This window comes from Neovison vison, chromosome 12, assembly GCF_020171115.1.
Source record: "Neovison vison isolate M4711 chromosome 12, ASM_NN_V1, whole genome shotgun sequence".
NCBI classification, from domain to species: domain Eukaryota; kingdom Metazoa; phylum Chordata; class Mammalia; order Carnivora; family Mustelidae; genus Neogale; species Neogale vison.
Genome location: NC_058102.1, coordinates 38,338,504 through 38,364,264, shown reverse-complemented (window position 1 = coordinate 38,364,264; position 25,761 = coordinate 38,338,504). Strand labels below are relative to the sequence as shown.

Here is a 25,761-nt window from a genome sequence, read left to right as displayed (position 1 = left end):
TAGAACAAATAAAAAGAATAGGAAAGAACAAAACTGAAGACATCTTTGAATGCATTATAAGAAGTGCTGAGGATAAGTAATAGGATATCATTATAGAAGTAGATGTAAATGTCAGAGGAATTAATGACTTGATTGAAATATAGAAATTAAAAATTCATACTCAATCTTTTATAGAACTTGGAAGGATTAATTAATGTTTTACCAGAAAGATAGATTCTTAACAAATTTTTATTTGAATCCGAAGTACATGTCAGTGTGCCAAATACATATCTTTAATCAATGCAATAAAGTTTGAGGTTCTTTTATTTTTACCTGACTTAAGTAGAAAACACAAATTTTCTCAGTTTGTCCTATGCCACTGGTAATGCTGATTTAAGCTGCTCATTTATAGGGTATCATCCATGGCTCTCTATTTGGACGATATTTTAATTCCCTATAGATTTCAACTAATTGACCTTGAGGGAAAGCTGAGTCTCTGTGACAATATGGTCTTCAATCACCACTGCCAACATAAATAAATGGTTCCTCTCTGGATCTATCAAGAGTAATCTGAGTGGAATTTAAGTTTTTGATAGACTTTTAAAAAATGAGCCCAGACATGAAATAATACCCTTTTCAACAAAAGGGAATCAGATTTAAGACAGCTAAGATTCATGTAATAAAAAGTGTTTAGCCCTTTCTGTTGGAACGTGGTTGGTTATCTTACTGAAATCTGGACAATTCCCAAATTGATTTATATAATAATGAACTGAATTTGATTTGACAGTATCATTCACCATTGTAAATGAATAAAATATCAGGCTAAAATGCTCCTCATGTAATAATTTGTTTTTAAAAATGGTAATAAAAAGTTTTCTATTTGAGTTTCTTTGAGTGTCTTCACAGATCACTTAATTTGAAAATAGCACTCCTAAAATAACATTGTTGACTTTCATACACATTAATTTCTGTGTGGTTTTTTTTTATACTTATCTAAGCAAACAGTTTTTCCTAAAAGAATTTAATTTCCTCATCAGTAGAAGTCAATGCTTTTTTTTTTGTATTATGCCCCACCTTCTTTTCTAATTCCCTGTATAAATTGTCTAAGTTAATTTTTTTCCTATTTAAAAACAAAACTTTAAAACTATAATAAAATTTAGAATGAAGCCAATTCCTTTTAAAAAAAAAGATTTATTTAGTCATTTGAGAGAGTGTGTGTGAGATGGAAGGGCAAAGGGAGAAAGAGAGAGAGACTATCTCGGGCACATGCCCCCCTGATCTCATAGCCTGACAGGGGCCTTGAACTCACAACTCTTGAGATCGTGACTTGAGCGGAAATCAAGAGTCAGATGCTTAACCAACTGTGCCACCCAAGCACCCCAGAATGCGACTAATCCTTAAAAGAAAAATGCACCCATACAATATGGGGGTAAGTATCAAAACAGTGATACGGATACTATACACAACCACAAAAATCTTTTATTGGAAACAGGTAATATTTGCCAAAATGTCTTCTCAATTTAGGCTACCCAGATAGATATTTCAATTTCAGTTTACATGTACTGGTGACATCGGCATAGACTGGAAAATTGCATAAAAATTAGACTTTAGAAATCTTGTTTCTCACATTATGTAAATACACATGTGAAGAATGGGTTACATAAAGTGATTGGGTTTTGATAAAGAGAGGGGGACAAAGGAAAAAGAAGCCAAAATAGATCTTACTCTTTTTTTGAAGTCTATCTTTTTATTACTTGAATAGGCAAGATGATTTTATTGTTCATATATCTAATTTCCTAAAAAGTTTCTAACACCTATAAACTTTCTAATGTGAGGGGATCTAATATGGCTTTTTAGACTCATGTAGTGTTTTGGGTTTTTTTTTTGAGACTTTATTATTTAACAGAGAGAGAGAGAGAGAGGACAAGCAGGGAGATTGGGAGAGGGAGACACCAGCTCCCCACTGAACAAGAAGCCTAATGTGGGGCTTGATCCAAGGACCCTGGGATTATGACCTCAGCCGAAGGGGGACACTTAACTGACTGAGCCACACAGGCACCCTAGACTCATGAGTGTTTATTAATATATCTATTTTTTTTAAAGATTTTATTTATTTATTTGACAGACAGCGATCACAGGTAGGCAGACAAGCAGGCAGATAGAGAGGAAGGGAAGCAGGCCCCCTGCTGAGCAGAGAGCCCGATGTGGGACTCGATCCCAGGACCCTGAGATCATGACCTGAGCAGAAGGCAGCGGCTTAACCCACTGAGCCACCCAGGCGCCCTATTAATATATCTATTGATCATACTTACCTAAAGCTCCTGAGAATTCTCAGCTGCTTACTATTTTAGTGGAAAATTCATTAAGTTCAGATACTATCATAATAAGCACAGTACTTATATTTAGCTTTCTGTACTATCTTAGTCTGAATGAATCCACAATTGTACATTTAATAATGATTTATTCATTGTCTACTGTGAATAAGGTTATGAGGGTCTTGTGGTAAGCCAGTATTAATCCTACCCCTGCCTCTAAGCACATATGAACCTCAATACATTATCCTTAATGCATGTGTTTATATACCATAATACAAGGGGAAAAGTGGTTTGCCCATAAGAATTTCTTTTTGTGGAAGGAAGAAATCATTTTCTCTCTATCAGAACAGAGTGAGGTGCATGGAAGAGTTAACACTCGAATCAGCTATTGAGGATCAGTAGGATCCAGTTGCAGGAAAACCCTTAGAATGGTGCAAACTGAGAAGGAGGAATGGTAAAAAAAAATCTGGAATACAAACAGGGTATGTGAAAGGGAGTTTATAAGGAGTAATGTTAAAAGGTAAAAGGTAGTTTGTAAAGAATAATGTTAAAAATGCCGGCGTGATGAGAATGCTTTCATACGGTAATGTGAAAACTGAATTATTACCATCTTTATGTTATTAGAGATTTATTTAGGATCTTAAATTGAGAACTAGAAAACCAGACTTGGATTTGAAGTCTGGATATTTATGACCACTCTTTATGTTGAGACCCTGATTAAGAAGAATAAAACAGGAAAGCTCATTGCTTAATTTAGCATCTTTTAGTCTACCCAGTTTTGAGTAAAATTAAGATAGAATATTCTCTTGGAAACAAAAAGAAATCCTCCTTTATATCAGTGAATTGTAGGACAGATGGGTAAGAAGAGCTTGAGTTTTATAAAATAAAGTAGAAATAGCAATTTATAATATTAATGATATTAACAAATATTTATGTATTGCTTCCAAAGCCAAAGGCATTTCTAAGCATTGTACATATATGAGCTTGATTTACAAATACTTGCTCTATTTTCCAAATTAGGAACAGAGGCACAGAAAGATTAAGTAGCTTGCTTAAGTAAGTAACTGGTTACTTACTTAAGTGATTAAGTAACTGGTTAATTGCTAGAGTGGATATTTGAAGCGATCATATTTTATAGTAAGGAAAGAATTCACAAATAGCCACCTGGATCCAATAGCTAGCCAGTTACAGTTCAAAATTAGTATCTTTAGGGAGATCTTTCAGATGCAAAATAAAATAATAGTTTAAAAAGAAGCAACTTTCTTTTTCACTGTAAAGAAATTAACAAAAGAAAAATACATTTTTTAGTTATTTCTAAATGAGAAGAGACATTAATGAGAAAAAGAGCAAGGATGTGAATAATAACATGGTGCTTTAACTACTTCTTGTGCATTTATATTTTAATATGATTATTCATGTTTAATGTCTTTTGAGGATTTGATGAACGTGTTCTGATTCTTCAAATGCCTTGTTGATCGCTGCCCAGAAGCTAGCCCTACTTCAGCTTCTAGATAGCCTAGGAAAAATATTCTGCCAACACCACCTCAAATACTCCTGGATTCTCTAGGAAGAGAGATGCTCCCCACTGTAGGAAGGCAGGCTGGCTGTCCTAAAATAGGTAGACCATGAGCCTGTCATTAAATCAGATGTGGTGTGTTTGAATTTCACCAATCACAAATTGAATAATGCTCCCTGTTGTTATCAAAGCGATACCCATGCAACTCAAGAATTTCCATTTCTGTGTGGTAGCAGAGAAATTGATCTTGCTAACTCAAATATCTCATTCCTATTTCTCATTCATATCTCATTCATATTTCTATCAGCTCAGTCAATTAGGCTTTGCCCAACCTAACTCACTTGCCTTTCCTGTTTCTAAGGAACATGATGGCATAAGGGCACTGGGGCATCAGGCATCTAAGTGTATTTAGGTAGTATGGTTCTAGCCCGTGGTCATATTTTTTTCCTGGTCTTTGCTGAAGGGTAATTATTTCCAACAGGGACTGACTGTTGCCCCAGTTCCCATTTTATCTGTTGCTATGTCAGAAATATTTCTAGGGCCTCTAATTCAGACTCTGTCTTCCTGTTGCAAACCCCAAATTGAGGATTCTTCTGATTTAGTAGCCTATTCAACCATTTCCATATCCTTTTGTTAAAAAGTTCTCTGTCGCCTTCTCAGAATCACTCTAGGTTATTGTAGGAAGCTTACAAATTCATCTACCAAGACTGCTCAAACATTGCTCTTTTATCACTGTGACGTCATGTTTGATAATGGGATGCTGTATGGGGTTCTACCCTGAGAAGAGGAGAGATACCTCCATCTCCTTGGGGACACCTATCACATTAACCAGAATTTTATCATTCTTCTTGGTAGTACTTGCTCCTGCACCCCCATGCTTTTCACCAATTCTTATAATAAAATGAACTTTTGATTCATGTTTTCGTCATTGAATATACTCCTTTGTACCATTTTCTTAGTATTGATTATGACACATTTTTTCAATCTATTTTCTTTTATTTGTTCTTTACTTCAAAAACCACATCCTCTTATAAACATTATTCACTTATGGAATGTAGTGAAATCATCCCTGTTGATATTTAAAATATAAAACTTTGAAAAGTTTATATTTTATTGGTTTTATTTCATTATACTTTGTGCTTTTTGTGGTTTTGCAGTGTTAATTGTGCATGACAAACGTGTTATTAAAGGTGTTACCATCTCTGAATTTGTGTGTTTCGCATAGTCTACTTGGCTGTTAAAAATTATTTCAATTTTTTTCAGAGTATGAACAACTGACCAACAAACTATCAGAGGAGTTTTGTCTAAATAACTGAAAGAATTGTGATTTTTTTAATGGCTAAATGCTCATCAAAATTCACTCATGAAATAAAACTTAGGCAATATGATGTCATTTTTCAAAGATCTACTTTCCCTGGTGAAGCACTCTTTATGGACAAAGAAAATATTTTTTAAAAATCTATATTAACTCTTAGACTCTAAATACTATGCAATATAATAAAAAGTGATCAGTCTTTAGCATAGTACCCCAAATGCCTAACGATACTAAAAGAGTATCTTCGTTTGAGAGGGAAGCTAAGTTATTATTTGGCCATATTTGAGCCCAAATAATATGAGTTAGAAAAAGGAAATAGAATTTAGAATAATGATTGCATATCAGGGAAAGGCATAGCACATCCTACACTATGGATTTATTTTATTTATCTGATTTTAATCTAGAACTCTTTCAGAAAGACCTATACCCTCAACTTATCATGCATTTAACACAATCTCTGTTGCAGGTTACTTAGTTATAGAAAATCCATCAAGTAAGTTTGTTAAATATCTTTTCTTCTTTTTGAATGTCATTGTTAAATTCACTGACTCAATGAATCTTAATGTGTGGTTCCTTTTTTGTATGTTTGCTAGAAAAACCTCCAAGCTGGATATAAATCATAAAAGCATGACTAATTGCATGGTAACTGGAGAAATGCTTTCTCTCTCTCTGGGGTGAAGCCTGCATGTCTGTATTTTAGCTTGGGAAGTAACACGGGGATATTTAAACTCCTTAGGGTTTAAAAACCATGTCATTATGAGAATGAGGTCACTGCAATATTTTATATCTTCTAAAACCTTATAATGTATAAAATGTTTTCTGTATGACAAAGAGGTATTATGTGCTTTAGGGCTCAATGATAACTTTATGCCCTTATATTTACTTGAATAACTTTTTTCCTTACAATGTGAAATCATCATATAAAGCCACCTAAAAATGGAAAGGATTTGGTGCCACCGATACAAAGAAAGCACACTTACAGGGGAAAAGTTGATTTTGTAAACATGGCAGAGTGACTTTCAAGGGCTATGTGGTTATGGGTTTTGAAAAGTCTGTTGTTCTTTGACTTGTTCATGGTACAGCTGGTGCCAATCTAATATGATTCCATTTTCTACCTCTCTTTGCTTGGAGGCCGGTAAGCAAGAAGACCTTCCTGCAGCATGTTGAAGAGCTTTGCACAAACAACAACCTAAAGTTTCAAGAAGAATTTTCGGTATGTTACCAGCAGTTGTCACAACATTGCCAGACCTCCAGTCGTTTCATGTGTCACATTTCATGTCCATTTTAAGAAGGCAAGGCCATGAAGGACTCTGGCCTTGATAATCAATACCCAATTACCAGGTTGATTGTTTGGATAGTAATGTTACACGGGATGGCCCCTGGTGCAACCTGAACAGAATTACTCACCTACTGTGTGAGGAAAGGGTTCTCCTCTTCAGACCTCCCTAGCAATGGCAGCCTGGCCTCGTTCCTGCTCTTTCATCCAGATATACACGGGAATCTGGAAAGTTGTATTCATTGTTTTTTGCTGGTGTGTGAGATTTAGGCTTTACCGTACATGTGGTTTTATATTTAAATAATGATTTTATATTTAGAGACTAAATAACTCCATTTTATATTTGCTACTTAGTTTATGTTAGGGATATAGATGAACCTGAGAACAGAGCATGATGTTTCCAGAAAATACAAAAGTAGTATTTCTAGAACTATCTAAAAGTAAAAATATCCATGTTTTATGAGGCTTAGTTTTTAGTTACTATGAAATAAGTAGATATCACGTTATGGAGAATACATGAAGTTAAGAAAATTCCACTTCAACACTTTTTAAAAGTTAAGATTAATTATATTGCTTTTAGCATTTTATATATCTATAAAATTGAGATTATATTAATGCATGAGGTATATATCAGATCTATAAATAAGCTTTTTAAAAACTTGTATACCTCTTTCCAAACTTGTATAATTATTTTGTATTATATAAGTAAAATGGATTTCTAAATGTCACCAACAATTTTCTTTTTTTTTTTCCATGAAATTTTTAGTGTGTGAACCTATGAAACAAAGAATTAAGCAATTGGCTTGAATAATTCAGGATTATACTATTTCAGCCTCTCAGGGAATAATAACAAAATGTGAGAAGATTAATGGTATTTCCTACAGCTCTTTGGTTATGCTTCTTAAGTAATATTGGCCTGGACTTAACAAAATCGATGGTACCATAAAACTTTTCTTAGCATTTACACAGCGAGAACTTGTAATTTTTCAAGAGCAAAAGTGTAATTTCACTATAATAGGAGCGAATATAATTACATTATGCATGACTGAGTAGATGAAAAGTTCTATTAGCAACAACATTTTCACATATATTACATTGAGAAAATTTCTAGTTCAACCTCTTTGGAGATCATGGTTTTAAAAACTTTCTTAAATACTGGGGCGCCTGGGTGGCTCAGTCATTAAGTGTCTGTCTTCAGCTCAGGTCATGATCCCAGGGTCCTGGATCGAGCCCCGAGTTGGGCTCCCTGCTCAGCAGGAAGCCTGTTCTCCCTCTCCCACTCCCCTTGCTTGTGTTCCCTCTCTTGCTGTGTCTCTCTCTGTCAAACAATAAATAAAATGTTCTAAAAAATATTTGGCATATTAATATATATCAATTCAACACTTAATAGTTAAGAGATTTTGAACAAACCACATAAACTCTCTGTTCCTCAATATCCTCATTTGTAAAATACTAACATTTTCCTCACTGAGTTGTGAACACTAAAATGATCGAATGTGTATAACACTAAGAATAGTGGCTGATACAAGCACTAATAGCTATTAGATTAGGATGATGACTTGTACCATAAGGAAGCTCATACTATGCTAAGAACTGCAGATCTGCACAAATAATACATAAATACACTGAATCGAGACAGAGATATGCAGACAGAAGTGAGGACTGACATTATTTGGATAACAGTTAGAAAAGCATGCACAAAAAGGTAACGTTTGATGCACTTTTGGACAAACAGAAGATCAATGGGTAGACAGAGAGGGGAAGAATATCCCAGAGAGGGAGAAAGAATGCAAAAGCAAAAAGATGAAGAACAGTCTTACTCATCTGAGATTCCACTGAACAGAAAAAACAATAGAAGAAAGAACTGCATAGGATGCTGGAAGGCCTGTGTTCCCTGATAAGAAAAAGGCTGCCAAGTGTGACATTATTATCCAAACACTCAACCTGGTAATTGGGTATTGATTATCAAGGCCACAGTCATTTAAATCTATGAATGGAAACTTCTATGTGAAATAATTATGAAAAAAAAAGTACCACCTTTCAGGAGATTTCCATTTCACCTGTGTTTCCCCCCTATTCCTTTGTCTCTCACGGACACACGGACATATATTCCCAACACCTTGACACAGGGAAACTATCCTAAGATTCCCTACTTAGTTAAACACATTTTTTCTAAGCCTTTTATGCCAATACACCAGATTTCAAATGCTTACACTGCACATAACCACAGGCAAAGATTTTCTTTCTGAGGAAGAATAAGGGGGAAAGGGAGACTCATCTAATAAATGTTGAAAAAATTGTAAAAACACAAATTCTTAATAATTTTTTAAGGAATTTGGCAAGTTGACACATTTCTAAAATGAAAAGCTATAAACTTTGTAAATATAAAACACCAGCTCAACAAAATAATGAATGCATTTTCTTGTACCAACTTTCTTAAGGATGAAGGGGTAATATCATTTTTTACCAAAATGTCAATAACGGATCTCCTTGACCCTTCATCTGTGTCTGATAATTCTTAGTCGCACCTTTGCATTCCATTATCGATTTAACAATGCCTACTGAGAACGGAAATTGACCTTTGGCATCTTCTTAAACTGACCAATGTTGTACCAATTAATAGGCATGAAATCACACTGCCTGAGGAGAAAAAACAAAAAATAAATCACTGAACTCCCTTCCCCTACTAAGTAGACATTAAAATATTAAATAATAATCAGTGTGTTCCTGATGAAACCATTAGTAAAGTATAGAGAAGGCTATTATTAACACGGTTGCCACATCTTAGGGCTTCCAAAAGTACAAAGAAATTATCCCAGAGGAAGCAACAGCCCAATTTGCCAATTTTATTCAGGACATTTTCAGTAAACGGTTGTGGGAGTTCATTGCTCTTAATTTGACCTTGTTTCTGCAGTTTTGAGAGGTGTTTTCAATTTAAAAGTAAAAGGGTTTAGAATAAAGAATATTTTTTTCCTAAGTAGAATTTCTTGTTTACCTCCGAAATAAATCTCAACTTTGCAATGACTTCATTCCACAGGAACTACCAAAATTTCTTCAGGATCTTTCTTCAACTGATGCTGATCTGCCTTGGAACCGAGCAAAAAACCGCTTTCCAAACATAAAACCATGTATGTGCCCTTACTGTCTCTGGTTTCCAACTGAAAAATATTTTTTAAATGAGCACCAAATGCACCTTAGTCTTTTTATTTCTTAAACATATTATATTACATATTAATCAAATTACAATAATGCATTTTATTAGCAGTAATTTTCAAATTGTATCTCTCTTGCTTTGTTAATCTTTAGTAAAGATAATGTACATGATTTTCAGCTTGTTCATACAAGGTTCACTTATGCAGGTGCAAGAAACTGTAGACCTAATATTTTCTTAGCTTTGTAATTTAACCCAAGTAATGAATCTCTCTAACATCTTCCTACAGATCTAGTTCTCCAGTGAAAAGAGAAACGTAACTTTGTGCATTCATCTCCCTTAAAGGCACGGCAGTGTTTTCTTATAGAATATAAAAGTTGTATTGCGAAATATTCCTTGGAGATCAAAGCAGATGTGTGCTTACCAGGATTGGTTTTACAAAGGAAACAGGGTAGTGTCTCACCATAGTAAATAAAACTTCATTTTTCAATCAATAAGAAAAACTGTATTGTCACTTTAAGAATTAGCAATGATGTGAAAGAAAAATTCTGTTCATAATAGCTATATATTTGATATTACATTTTTTGAACAGATGTGCCTCCTATCTATATTCTGATTCAATACGCTTTTTGTGATATTCTAAAATATTGTTACTATTGTTTCAAAATCTAGAATTTTAAAATATTCCTAATCTGAAAGTATTTTTAATAAATATACATTTTTCTATGTTCTGTGCATTTTCAAAACTATATTGGGAAAATTCCTTACTGAAGAATTAACTCTTCTGTCTAGAAAGACATAGATTGAAGGAGGATACAATAACAGAGTGTAAAATCATAAAGGATGTAGATAGGAGGACATGGACTGAATTCTGATATTCTAGAACTCAAGGATAACTGAGGCATGAAGTAAACAAATTTAGGGAAATGTGATATAGGAAGTAGTAATCTAGTGGAATCTGCTAATTCCCAAGAATTAGGATAAAATGAAAATGCAAATAGCTTTAATCACCCCAAATCCCTTCTGGAACAAAGCAAGTCATAAGTAAATGACTTTAGGAGCAAGTTGACAAAGCAGACACTTTTGTTAGGAAGTAAGGAATGTTAGTATAGACTCTCTAAATTTCTGTGGCACAAAGTTTCTCAATAGGTCCTTTTGTTTTCCTTTTCAGAGAGTTAACCCGGTTTCAATGCATCGTAAATTTAAAAGATAACGGAAATTCTCGTGTTTTTATATTTGTCGTTACCTAAATTTCTTTGGTACTGGTTCATGCCTATTCAGTACTGTTCTGTGAAAAGAAACACTGTAATCTGATTGAAAGACAGTTACTGAGTGCCTGGGTGGCTCAGTCAGTTAAGCGTCTGCCTTCAGCTGAAGTCATGATCTCAGGGTCCCGGAATCAAGTCCTGCACCAGGCTCCCTGCTCAGTGGGAAGCCTGCTTCTCCCTCTGTTCCTCCCCTGACTCGTGCGCTCCCATGTTCTCTCTCTCCCTCTCTCTTAAAAATAAATAAATAAGAAATCTTTTTTTAAAAAGACAGTTTCTATGGAATATTTAATATTTATTTACAATCATATATTTGGCTGGAGTAACTTACATCAGTATATATAAAATAAGCAAACCAAATACAGCTAACTTATTTCCAAAGACCAAAGAGTATCTAATTTAAAATACATAAAAATTTGACACAGTAGCAAGATTTTTTTAAAGATTTTAAGAGAGAGAGAGAGTGCAAGCAGAAGGAAGGGCAGCAGGAGAGGGAAGGATAGAATCTCACGCAGAGCACACACTTCTGCCCAATCACAGAGCCTGACACAGGGCTCAATCTCTCAACCCCAAAATCATGACCTGAGGCAAAATCAAGAGTCAGACGCCCAACTGACTGAGTCACCCAGGCAACCCAAGATATTTTTTAATCACTCTTTTATTATTAAGATCCCAGTACATTATTATTCAGATTCACATCACGGCTGAAAGAAAAGTCAGACCATATAGATTATTACTTATAGGATAGGAAGAGAATAAGAGCGTTCAATGAAAGTAAATAACCTTAAAACAACAAGGAGACCTGAAAAGTCTGATTGCCCAATTTCTTCTAATCTGGGGCTAAGACAAAAAGTAATTGTTGGGGCACCTGGGTGGCTCAGTGGGTTAAACCACTGCCTTCGGCTCAGGTCATGATCTCAGGGTCCTGGGATCGAGCCCCGCATCGGGCTCTCTGCTCAGCAGGGAGTCTGCTTCCTCCTCTCTCTCTGCCTGCTTGTCATCTCTCTCTGTCAAATAAATAAATAAAATCTTAAAAAAAAAAAGTAATTGTTGATGATGGAATTATGTTATAAATCAAGAGTGTTTGGGATATTATAATTGGCATTTCATACATTTTTCACCTTTGCTAGAGTCAAATGGATAATGTCCAATTGTTTCCTGCTTTCTTCTTCATTTCAGTACAGAAAACTTACAGTAACTTTTCAAATGTATTACATCTACATTCAATATCCTTTAATGCATTTGTAGAAAACCTTTTTCTTAACTGTGCTCTTAGAGAGTTGGAGGTCCTATAAGAAATAATTTTGTTAGGTAGATTTCTCTATTTTTCAAGAATGTGATGAAAATAATTTATTGATCCAGCTAACTATGTACTGCCAGCTATGTAGTAAAAATGTTAAGAATGTGTGGGCTCTGATCAAACTTCCTGGGCTACAATCCTATGAACCTACTAGCTGCCTTAGTAACTGGACATACTGTTCCGTGGTGTCCACTTCATAAGGTTATAGGGAGGATTAAATGAAATAATTACATAAATCACTTTGCCCAATACTGGAACATGGAAAGCTCTTGATGTTAGTTCTTATGATTGTTAGTAATCAATAGACTGCTTATTTTTAAAGCTGTTAATTTTTTGGGTGAATAAGATTTAATAACAGGCCCTTGGGGTGTATAGTCTGGATATAACAAGCCCACTTCCCTAACCTGAGTGAGAAGACAAGCTCTAAACTCAGCCACTTCTGTTGGCAAGTACTCCCGGACACACACACACACACACACACACACACAGAACAAGCAAATGAGATGTTTAAACTTAATATATTCTCCCACTGTGCTTGCAGAGAAGCCATTAAGCTGAAGAAACGTTTTTTTCCTCCCGTAGAGAATGAATTCATTTTAATAGACTCTGAATTTTAGCTTGAGACAGCTTAGTGAAGTGCATTGTTTCCCCTGAGTAATGTAGGAAGTAGGATTTCAAATATCACAGTGCATTTTAGAAGATATTAGCTTACAGGGCTTTAAGATACTAGAATTAGCAGCAAATGCTTGCAGAAGAGATTTCCAAATCTCTGTTTGACAGGACACTATGACCTTCAGAAATGTTCCAACACCACGAAGAAAAGTTTTAGCTTGTGGTTGACTCATATAGTTACAAGCAGGCATATCGCATGAACAGAAACCTGATGGCTTCCCTTCCTAAGTTACAGGAATAGCCACAATGTCATTAAAATAGTTAGGTCATACCAAATTCAAAGTCTTTGGGACATAAATCATTTGCATAAATTTGCTTAAACATTCCCCATCTCTAAGCATATCAGGCAGGTCATTTGAATCACTAACAATACAGCAAAATCATTGGAAAAGTAGCATGTGCTTAAGTTTAATCAAGTCCTATTCAGCTTTAGAAGTTCCATAAGCTTTCATGTACGTTTTCTTCATGAGAATTCTACGAAATAAATATTGTAACTGTATATTATAGGTGAGGTAGTGAAGGAGCAGAGAAGTTAAGAAATGCACCTAAGCCATTCATATTTGAACGGCTCTAAATGAATGGCCATTCATTTGAATTCTGGAATTCAAACCCACCCTTTACCCATTTTCCTCCACTACTGAGTGCCTTCCCAATGAGATTTAAAAAAAAAAAAATCAAAATAATTATGTATAATAGGTATTTTGTATCATTTCCATTCCTTGCTAAAATTAGCACTGGACATTCCAATTGAGATACCCATATACCAACTTTGTAAAAATCCTCAAAAAAAAAATAATATGAACCCCTTTTTTGAAGAAAAATAATGATTGGGGGCATCTAATGTTATCAGATCTTAAAATAGTCTAAAGAATAATAATTAAAAGTTTGGTATTAAAGAAAGAATTGGCAGATAAATGAATGGAAGTGAATAAATAGTCCAGAAATTGTCTTAGAAATGCATGGAGCAATCTTGTGTATAATAAGAGTGGTATTTTGAATAAGGGGGAAATGATGAAATATTAAGAAACTGGGACTTCGTTGCTCAAAATGGCAACAAAGAAACAAACAATAGAAGATAGATTTTACCTACTTCCATAAAAAATAATAATGGATCTAAGATTGAAATAGTTAAAAGCAGAAAAACCATTAAAGTTCTAGAAGAAAATATGAATGGAAGACTTGTAAAAATAATAATATTGGTGTGAAAGACACATTTGTGTGAAATAACACAAGAAGCCATCATGATGCTATGAGGAAAAAAACTTTTAATTTTGATTATTAAAAAATGTACATTTTATGTATGGCAAGATAGCTAGGCTAGGTACATTGATGGATAGGGTCAAAAAATGAGAAGAATATTTCAATACATGTAGTGTGTATTAAAATTGTAACATGATATATCTTTGTATAAAATATTTTTTTAAATAGAAAAATAGTATAATATGAAATGACCATTAATGAAAACGGTATTTAAGATGGTCAATACACAAGCAAAGAAGTTCAGCTGAATTGCTTTTATATTTAAGGAAATAAGAATAAATATTATGAGACATCAATTTGTATCTATCAAAATAATCATAAACTAAAATGTTTAACAATATCTTGTAGTAGAAAGTAAAAGGAAACAGAATTGTTCAAACACTTTTATTCAGAGTATAAATTGATATATTTAGAGAACAATTTGGCAATATCTTTCAAAATTTGAAATGCATGACAGTATTTGGGAATTTTACTGCTCGTAATGTATTCTACAAATACACCACAACATATAGGCAAAAAATTTAGTTATATTTATGTATCATTTTACAATAACAAAATGAGATGAGTTGAAATCACCATAAGAGTTAAATTAGTATGTTATATTTGAACAATGAAATATGATATGGCTGTTTAAAATAATAACCTAGATATTTTTGTTTATGAATATATGGAAAGATATAGGTAGATGAAAAAATGCAAAAAAGAATGTCTATCACTCCATTTATGGTTAGTTTTTATGAAATTGGATAGATTCTAGAAATATATACAAGAACATATTAATAGTCATTGTATCTGGGTAGTGGAAATATGGGATAAGAGGGAACTTCTATTTTAATTTTACTACCATCTGTGATGTTCAATGTTACATTATGAATTTCTTTGTATTACTTTTATAGTAAAATCAAGTAGTGGCAATTTAAACAATGAATTAGCATTACTGTCTTATATTTTCCTCTAGATAATAATAACAGAGTGAAGCTGATAGCTGATGCTAGTATTCCAGGATCAGATTATATTAATGCCAGCTATGTTTCTGTAAGTTGCTATTTGTTTTTGCTTTATATTCTTATAAAACATGAATACTTTGATTATATTACTCTTCCAACTATTTTAAATAAGAAATTTATTATAAACTCTATGCATTTTATGTGCATAAAATTCCTTACAACAACACTAGCTACCCCCATTTTATAGATGCAGAAATGGGGGCTCCTAATAGAGATTTCAATTTACCAAGTGACAGATACATAACTTCAAGCTACATATCCCCAGGCCTTTCCTCTATTTAATGTTTGTCAGTAAATTCTTTGTATGCAATGATGTCTGTCAATCTCTCTTATAAAGAAAAAGTCAAATATAGTTATGTCCATACAATATAAAAATTTTATGCTCTTTTTGCCATCTAGATTTTCAGTCCTTCAAGGAGACTACAATGTCATGTTCTTCTTTGATCCTCAGTTACCTGTAGAATGTGCATTCATTATAGCTGCTCAAAAAACATAAATGAATCAACATGAGATGAATTGTGACATGCCTAATGTACTAATTGGCACATCATAGACAATAAATGCTTACTGTATTGGATTAAAAATCGAATGACACCAAAGTGTTTTAGGGATCTCTCTCTCCCTCTCTTTCATGGCTCTCTTGTGCTCTTGGGGCTCATCACTATCACAGGTGCACAGAAACTTGAAATGTACCCAAGACCAGCACCAGGGTTGACACATGGAATTGCCCTTGACCTTGTGGTTATTAAATTCAACCATTTGCCTCAGAGCTGCTTCTGAAAAAAATCCTGATAATTAGATGTTAGCCTCTCTTGGCATCGATTCACCTACTTTCTCCTAAGCCAGAAGATTCTATCTCTGAACAGTTCCAATATATCGTTGTTTTTATAAAAACAAGATTTCCCCCCTTATATTTTCACCCACTGGGTTCAATTCTAATATGTAGCAAAGTTAGCCATCCTTATTACGGTGACCCTACAGACACTTGAGGGTTTCCTCTAGTGTCCACAGTCTTGTATTCTTTTCTTATTCATAGGTCACTCCCAGGCCTGCCCTTTAGTCCCACTGGGACTCTGCTTCTGTGTTGCTCCAGCCTTTCTCCATTAACATAACTTGTTCTGTGTCTCGTTCCCTTGAAACCCCTGTTAAGGGGGAAATTTTCATTCTAAATTCTTTATTGGTTGATAATGACTCCAAAACTTCAATCATATATTGGGTCTTATTATGAAAGGAATATATAAAGAGAGAATTTGAGATTTTTTAATAGGGGAAATGAGAGAGTGTTTGTAGGAGTTAAAGCATCCTTTGAATTCCAGCCTATTTTTATGCAAGAACTTTAAATCCATTTCGAAAAACCACACACGTTGTCTACTGTGGTGACATATTCTAGTCATTTTTCAAGTGATTGATTCCCTTGAAAATATAATTCTTCTCTAAAGATTTTGGTGAAATCTTGTGCTTACTAATTTTCATTACAGCCCAAACTCCATACTATGTTGAAGTTTTACTTTGATTTACAGAATGTTGCATATATGCATTTAAATTTAATCAATGTGCTAGTGATCATATGTTTTGTGATACTACAAAACAGGGCAAGGACAAATGGTTGTATCTCTTGTTTGTACCATTTTTATTCACTAATAAGTAGGTACAAAAGAATAACTCACATTCTCTAATGTTCAACCAGACATAGGGTGACAGTATAGGGTATGAATATGATTAGAAAGGAAACTGACAGTTTTAGTAGGTGTAACTAAACCAAACAGATTTACATAAACAAAGGAATATTCATGAACACCCAGTGCTCCCTTTAAATATTACAGGTTGTCAGGAAGCAGCTATAAGAAGATGATAATGTAGGGTGAGCAATAAAACTGAGGATTCTGAATATATATTTCCTGCTATAATCAAGTGACGTTGTAATATAATAAATCTTACAACAAAGTCACTATGACCCATACGTAATGATATGCATAATCATTACTGAGCTGCATGGGAAGCAGGCCCGGATGGAAAACATCTTAATGTAGGTTAAGGCAGATTTCAGAATTGGAGTGGAAGGATATTGCTGCTCTTAGGCTTTAGGTAAATCTTCTTTGCTTGGAATTCCAGAAATAGATGGAAATAGAAAAGCCGTGATACCACAATCCCCAATTTCGGGCAGTCTTCCCTCAGAAAGAGTGAAAATGTCTCAGAAAGGTCAGATGTATCAATTCCCTCCACCTCCCCCATTTTGTTCCATGACACTTCTTTCTGAAAGTTCATGAACACTTGTTCCAGGAGCAAAAGACAGAGGCCATCTACAAATGGTTTCTGGATTCCTATATGTCCCAGTGCTAGAGGAAAAAGGGAGGAGAACCATAATGGGAGGTAGGGAAGAAAACAGAATAACTAGTCTTCAGATGGAAAAGCAAAAGAACTCAAGTCTGGGAGAGGAAAAGGGAGAAGTAAGATACTATAAGTACATCTGAGGGATATCCTTTAAGATTGGGAAACTCCAGGTCAGGGTCTGTAACTAGGTTAATTTAACTTTACCTTTCTGCCCTCAACTGTCCTTAAGAATTGCGCTCCTATGCATAGCTAGGATTCACAGAGAGCTGGGAACAGTTTGATGATGGAAGAACTATGGGAGAGAGGTAGGGAGGGAAAGCGATGCTGCGTCCCTGTAAACAACCACTAACTTTACAAATGAGTTTAGAAAGGCTTTCAAGAGAATTAACAATGAAAACATAATAGAACAAGAGAAAGGCACTAAACCCTATGCCCGATATTACTTTAACCTGAGAGATTTTTTACCATAATTAGAAGTTAAAGATTAAAGGCCATGATGCAAAGGAGCTGTAATAACATCAGAAACATCATAGTTGTTCCCACATTGATAGAATATTAGAGTGCCAAAGTACATTTAGTCCCTGAGAAAGGAAAATGCAGATGACCAGGAGAAACATTTTATAAATTGATTCCTGTTAACTGTCCTCATCCTTGAAATACTTTCTTCTTCTGGCATCCAGAACATCATTCTCTCAATTTTCCTTCTACAGCTCTGACTCACCTCAGTGTGTTTGGTTTTCTGTTTTCTCCTTCACCACCAAACACCTGAATTATCTAGAGCCCAATCCTTGAATTTACTCTTCCTTTCCGAATTCATTTCCTTGATAATTTTATCTTATCTTGTGCTTTAACTGTGTGGTGATTACTTCTTTTTTTTTTTTAATTTCTTTTCAGCATAACAGTATTCATTGTTTTTTGCACCACACCCAGTGCTCCATGCAATACATGCCCTCCTTAAAACCCACCACCTGGCTCCTCCAACCTCCCACCCCCTGCCCCTTCACAACCCTCAGGTTGTTTTTCAGAGTCCATAGTATCTCATGGTTCACCTCCCCTTCCAATTTCCCTCAACTCCCTTCTCCTCTCATCTCCCCATGTCCTCCATGTTATTTGTTATGCTCTGCAAATTAGTGAAACCATATGATAATTGACTCTCTCTGCTTAATTTATTTCACTCAGCATAATCTCTTCCATTCCCATCCATTTGCTACAAAAGTTGGGTATTCATCCTTTCTGATGGAGGCATAATACTCCATAGTGTATATGGACCACATCTTCCTTATCCATTCCTCCACTGAATGGCATCTTGGTTCTTTCCACAGTTTGGTGACTGTGACCATTGCTGCTATAAACATTGGGGTACAGATGGCCCTTCTTTTCACTACATCTCTATCTTTGTGGTAAATACCCAGTAGTGCAATTGCAGGGCCATAGGGAAGTTCTATTTTTAATTTCTTGAGGAATCTCCACACTGTTCTCCAAAGTGGCTGCACCAACTTGCATTCCCACCAACAGTGTAAGAGGGTTCCCCTTTCTCCACATCCTCTCCAAAACACGTTGTTTCCTGTCTTGCTAATTTTTGCCATTCTAACTGGTATAAGATAGTATCTCAATGTGGTTTTAATTTGAATCTCCCTGAGGGCTAGTGATGATGAACATTTTTTCATGTGTCTGATAGCTATCTGTATGTCTTGATGGGAGAAGTGTCTGTTCATATCTTCTGCCCATTTTTTGATATGATTATCTGTTTTGTGTGTGTTGAGTTTGAGAAGTTCTTTATACATCCTGGATATCCACCTTTTGTCTGTACTGTCATTTGCAAATATCTTCTCCCATTCCGTGGGTTGCCTGATTACTTTCAAATTTATGTCTCCAGTTTGGATTTCTTCTTGAATTCTAAACTCATATACCCAATTGCCTTCATAATATTCCCACTTGAATATCTAACAAGGATTTCAAGTTTAACGGGTCTGTAATGAATTCCCAATTTTCCCTTCAAACCTGCGTATCCCAAAGTCTTCCAAACCTTCCTTTAAAATTTTTACTTATTTTAATACCCAATATCCAGTCCATCAGCAAATTCTTTTGACTCACTCTTCAAAGTATATCCAGATCCTTTCGCTTCTCACCCTAACTAACCCCTTCGTTGTATCGTTGCGATAACCTTCTAGCTATTCTCCTTTCACTTTTAACCCATATGGGCTGGTCTTCTCTCAGACCAGAGTAAAACTGTTAAACCTTACACTCTATATATTTAAAACCTTCCAACATCTTTCTAGATCATCCTGAGTGAAAACCAAAGTCTTATAATTACCTGCTAGGACCTAAAGCATCCTATCCTCCCTCCTCTGTTCTTTCTTCTGTTATCTTCTATAACTGTCCCCTCCTCATTTACTCCACTCTAGCCAGTTAGTGTTCATAGAAAATTCTAGGCACATTTTTTTTCTTTAATGTTACACTTGACTTTCTACCAGGAACACTGGCCCCCAAATCCTGCAGAGCTTACTGCCTTACTTCATCAAGTCTTTCCTTAGATGTTCATCAGTGTGTCTTTTCTGAACATCAAATTTTCTGAAAACCCTCTCTCATAACATGTACCTCTTTTAAAGGTTCTATGTAATTTGCTTATTTAACAGACTTATTAATGGACTTAATGTCTATCTTCCCTAAAATGTAATAAATAGATAATATAAAGTAAATATCAGTATATTTATTTGTATAAATATAGAGAATATAAAATAACTAAGAATGGAATTTTAGTGTTTTTTGTCAGTGATGAATCCCCAGATCCTAGGACAGTGCTTGGCACACAGTAGGAACTCATAAATATTGTTTCAATGGAGAAATGTACATATTTTAATACTGTAAAGAAATTGACCAAAATGTTAATGGCATTTCATTCTGGATAGTGATATTGTGGATGAATTCCACATTCTATTAGATATTTTACAATTAGTGCATTTTTATCTATTGCTCAAAAACTAAAAAATACTGTATATATAAATGTTGATTTAATATTGTCATTATATCCTTCTAGGGCTACTTATGTCCAAATGAATTTATTGCCACTCAAGGTCCATTACCAGGCACAGTTGGGGATTTTTGGAGAATGGTATGGGAAACCAGAGCAAAAACATTAGTAATGCTAACTCAGTGTTTTGAAAAAGGGAGGGTAAGTTATTTGAAAATCTGTTCACAAGATGTTATTTTACAATTGTCTTAATATATGTGTGACAATTTCTGCTAATACTGTGAGTCATCAATAACCTGGACATCTATAAGGCAGTTTTAACTTAGTAGCAATAACTGTGATATATCGATCCATATAACAATGGTTCTTATGACTGGTGATTTTCTCTGAATGCAGATCAGATGCCATCAGTATTGGCCAGAGGACAACAAACCAGTTACCGTCTTTGGAGATATAGTGATTACAAAGCTAATGGAGGATGTACAAAGAGACTGGACCATCAGGGATCTGAAAATTGAAAGGGTAAAACAAAGGGAGGGGAGGGGAACACAACAGTAGATATGAGTGCTCTGTCTAAAAGTAAAATTAATTTCTAGAACTGTCCCTTGCTATAATACCTCTATATTCAACAGTGTTTTCCGCTTATTTTCTAAACAGAAATTTTTGATAACTGACTTCAGTATCTAGGTCACTGTGTTTAATTCCAAATCTTATGGTTAAAGTTTATATTAACCAATGAACATCAAATTCTTAGGTAGACAAGAGAAAAAAAAAGAAGGAAATAACAGATTAGGTTTTTCTTTGATGAAGAAACTATAAAGTGAAAAATTTAAATTCCTTAAAACAGGAATTTCCCTAATCAGTCATCTCTTCATTTTAATAATTTGATTTTCTATTTAATCCAGAACTGATACTGAAGATAGACCAAGGGGTCCCAACTTTATCAGTTCGTATCAATGCCTATACAGACAGAAAATGGCACAAGGATCTTTATACTTTCTGACATTATCAGACACTCAGTACTTGTGTTTTGAATAACAGGTGAATGTGCTTATCTAATTTTGGATCGAAATTATTTTAAAATCTCCTATTCTTGTGCTACCAAATATTACACTACATTTGAATATAAACACTCTATATTATCATCTGTTCGCAAGCTTTTTTACTCGTTCCATTCATACTGGAAGGCAACTTGCTTTATTGTAACAATCATAGAAGATCTGTCTTGCAGGAAATCATGAAAAACAGGTTTCTCTGTTTGGTAAATAGTCGTTTTTAAAAGATCACCTTCAAAAGGTAGGATGTCAGCTGCCTTAAACCTTCATCGTGATACTTTAATAATCATGTCATGCTTCTTTAATCTGTCACGCTACCTAGCATGGAGATTGCATGACTGTTCGACAGTGTAACTTTACTGCTTGGCCTGAGCACGGGGTCCCTGAAAACAGTGCCCCTCTAGTTCACTTTGTAAAATTGGTTCGAGCAAGCAGAGCGCATGACACCACACCCATGATTGTTCACTGCAGGTAAGGAAGATACTTCCAGAACCTATATGAAACACTAGATATGGTCTTTAAAGTCAATGTGGTCTTTTTATTATCATGATACCGTTGGTTATTTTCTGGCAGAATGTTAATGTAGCTTCATTCCAATTTCCAGTTTTCAGATGTTTTACTGGTTATAATGGATCAAATTTTAACTTTATAAAAGGTTAGATGGCAAAAATAAAATGAGTAGTGAAGGTGTCTAAAAGCAAGGGAAAATATCTTACTGATAAGGGAATCTTTTTGAACTCTTGACTGGATTATGCCTCTCAAACGGAAGTCTTCAATTTTTTTTTTTTAATAGTAGCCCCTCATTGATGTGTGTGTGTGTGTGTGTGTGTGTGTAGGATTTTAAGAATTTTACAGATAAACATCTGATCCTGTATTATGTCAATTGGCATTAACCTACTACCATAATTAAAATTTTTTTCATAAAAGCAAATTTTTGGATTTGAGTTGTAAAGAATAAAAGAAAACAAAATTTAAAGACCAAATTAAGTGAGCAACCCAAGTAGGACAACAATTTTTACAAATTTTAGCTACACACGTGTCTTCCTTTGACTAGATCTTTGGTCATACTTAAGGGAATATAACTATAAATTGAAGTTTTTCTCCACTTTCTTTTAATTGATATTTAACACTCCAAGAAATAGAACTCAAGATTGTTTAGAATTCAGACTTTTTTCTGAACAGATGGATTTGATTGTTTTCTAACATAATAAACTTAAGTCTCAACTTGAGTCTCTTCAATAATTGGTTTGTAAACCAGAGAAAAAGTAGGTAATAATACACTATTTTATGATTTAGCTTACAGGAGATACCTAGAATGGGTAAATTCATAGAGACAGAAAGTAGGACTGTGGCTACCAGAGAAGGATGGTTGTTATTTAATGGGTACATTGTCTAATTAGCTGTTTAATGAGAATGTCTATTTGGGATGATGAAAAGGTTCTAGAAATGGATGGTGGTGACAGCTGCACAGCATTGTGAATGTGCTTAACACCAGCTTAGATGTGTGTACTTAAAAATCCTTAAAATGGTAATTTTATGTTATGTATCCTTTACTGTAATAAAAATTTAAGTAATAGTATCTTAGTCACATTAATAATTAATACATTATTAATTATAATAAGTCTAATAATTAATTGGTAATTTTTCTAACAGATAAATACTATAATTAATGTGGTTAAAGATGTAAGAAAATATCAATCCCTCCAAATTTTTACTCTTATTTAGAGGAAAAAAACTCACCATGTAGTTTAAATGATTATATATTTTCCAGGAATATTGTGGATTTTTTAAAATTATAAGGGTAATACATAAATGCTTAGATTCAATTATAAAATATCTAAATAATGCTTAGCTTTAAAAAGCATATAGAACAAAATGTTAAAGTGTTATTTTTACCCTCCCAATTCCATTTCTCCTTCTTCTACATAACATTTTCAACAGAATAATATATAGTGTAAATAGTGTAAGAGTTTTCTTCTAAAGTTGATGATTGCTTTTAAGCTGGGTCATTGATGATTAAAACCTTTAATGGGCAGTAGCTGCCTTTGGCTTCTCTGTATCTTGTACATACAGTGCCACTGACAGGGAAGTCTGTTAGAAAAGGATCTAATATCACCTTTGTAGCCTCAGAGTAGAGAGCAGAGAGTAGCTACACTGTAATAAACAGCAAAATTCATAGGCTTGTCAAATCTCTATGTTGCGCCCCTGAAACTACTGTCACACCGTGTGTCAACTATACTCCAATCCGTAATCAAAGAGAATCTCCTTCTTTGTGATTGAAATGGATAAGAGAGGTCAGATAAAAAGCATGCTCATGTTAATAATTCTCTTTTAGCATCATTTAAAACGGTCTACTGAATTTTTATTCTAACTCCAACTTCTCACCTCAACTCAGACATACATTTAACTGCTAATTCGATGTGACAACCTGAGTGGCCACAAAACTCTGAAAATGTGATGTGTCTAAAACAGAATGCTTGATTCAGTCTCCAAACTCACTCCTGCTTCTCAACCTGCATCTTGGTAAATGGAAGGCAGATCCTTTCTGGGTGGCGCCAAAACCGCGGAGTCATCCTTGACTCTGCTCTTCCCAAGTTCCACGTGCAGCCCTGCAGCACACTCTGATGACTCACCCCTCTCGCCTCCCCGCTGCACTCTGCCCATCTGGGCTCCCGGCTCTTCCTCTAGCACACAGAACTCATGCCACTCAAATCCCTTCTCCCCCACTCCCCTGGGCTATGTGCTCCCCTCCCAGAGACCCAACTGTGGGCTCTCTTACATAAGTTTCTTTTCAAATATTACATAATCAGAGATGCCTTCTCCTTAACCTGATTTATCTTTCTTCACAGCACTTTTTACTGCCAGGCACATTCTATGCATGCTTACTTAGCTATGCACTGCCCTTCTCTGTCCTCTAGAGAGTAACCTCCATAAGTTCAGGGACTCTGTGCTGTGGTTCACAGCTGTACCCCAGATGCCTAGGACAGGCTCTGACACTCGAGATATGTTGAATGATGTCATTACAGATTCCACTGTTCAACATATGTGCGCATGTGTTGCCATAATCGAATTTACATTGAAATGCTCATTATTTCTTACATGGTTGAATCATGAGATGTTGCTAAGATTCGACTATTTCTTACATACAAAATGGCACATTCTGTTGTTCAAAGTAACATTTATAAGACCAGGTGACCTGCCAAACATCTTTTGTTGTTCTTTTTATATTTACTTCCTAGGTTAACCATTCAAATACCAAGATTCTTGTCCTTCTAATGGGAATTTCTGCATAAGTCTTGTCAAGTTTATCAATTCAATGTTTCTATGGAGCACATACTTGTCCCTGGGTGTTAAACTAATTTTTTTTAAAATAGTTTTTCAGTTTTTTTATCTATAGGAAATAAAAAAAAAAATCTAAGAAAAGAAAGTGAAAAGAACACACAAGAGATTACTAACAAGATACAGAGAAATGCTATAAGGCTAAATAGTAGGATGTTTTTAATGTTTAGCATTTCTATTGGTAACCAAAAATATGTTCAATACAAAGTTTCTGGTATTAAGAATTCTCAACAATTTCTTAAAAGACTGTATTTATTTATTTGAGAGAGAGAGAGTGAGCAAAGGAGAGCACTGCGGGGAGGGGCGAAAGGAGAGGGGCAGGCAGACTCCCTGCTGAGCAGAGAACGAGGATCCTGGGATCATGACCTTGAACCAAAAACAGACACTTAACTGACTGAGCCACCCAGGCGCCCCAAGAATTTTCAACAGTTTTTTTTTTTTTAAACTCTTCTCTATACTTCTCCAACTATCTCCTTTATAATATGCAAGAAGAGGAAAAGTTCAACTGGAAAAAATAACCAGACAAAACAAAACCTCAAACATTTGATAGAGTGCTGATATTAATCATCTTGATCTATCTAGACTGTCTCGGTAACAATACAAATCTAAAGACTCTCCAAAAAAAGTTCCCTCCAAGTAAGAAAAGGACCTGTTCAGAGTACATTACGACCATAGTTCACAGTTCTCTTTCTTCATCACTTTCAACATGATGAACAATGTTTGTATAATCTTATTCCTCCCGCAGTGCTGGAGTTGGAAGAACTGGAGTTTTTATTGCTCTGGACCACTTGACACAACATATAAATGACCACGATTTTGTGGATATATATGGATTAGTAGCTGAACTGAGAAGTGAAAGAATGTGCATGGTACAGAACCTGGTAAGACAGCTAAACTGTGTTTAGTGTCAGCTCTGCAATTTCTACAAGGGAGGATCTTAGCAGCAGCAGTCTGGTTGGGCATGGACTTGAAACTTTGTTTGCAGAGTAGATACTTTTTCTACATAATA

General features: G+C 34.8%; 1 protein-coding gene across 1 annotated transcript in view; it reads left to right on the top strand.

The window, feature by feature from the left end:
* Positions 1-25,761, top strand: part of PTPRQ (protein tyrosine phosphatase receptor type Q) — a 198,581-nt gene that overhangs the window by 166,605 nt on the left and 6,215 nt on the right. The window contains exons 37-44 of the mRNA XM_044226332.1: positions 5,592-5,618; positions 6,257-6,338; positions 9,439-9,529; positions 15,008-15,084; positions 20,425-20,559; positions 20,755-20,880; positions 21,736-21,884; positions 25,498-25,633. Coding sequence (XP_044082267.1) covers positions 5,592-5,618; positions 6,257-6,338; positions 9,439-9,529; positions 15,008-15,084; positions 20,425-20,559; positions 20,755-20,880; positions 21,736-21,884; positions 25,498-25,633 — 823 coding nt within the window. The remainder of the gene's footprint in view (positions 1-5,591; positions 5,619-6,256; positions 6,339-9,438; positions 9,530-15,007; positions 15,085-20,424; positions 20,560-20,754; positions 20,881-21,735; positions 21,885-25,497; positions 25,634-25,761) is intronic.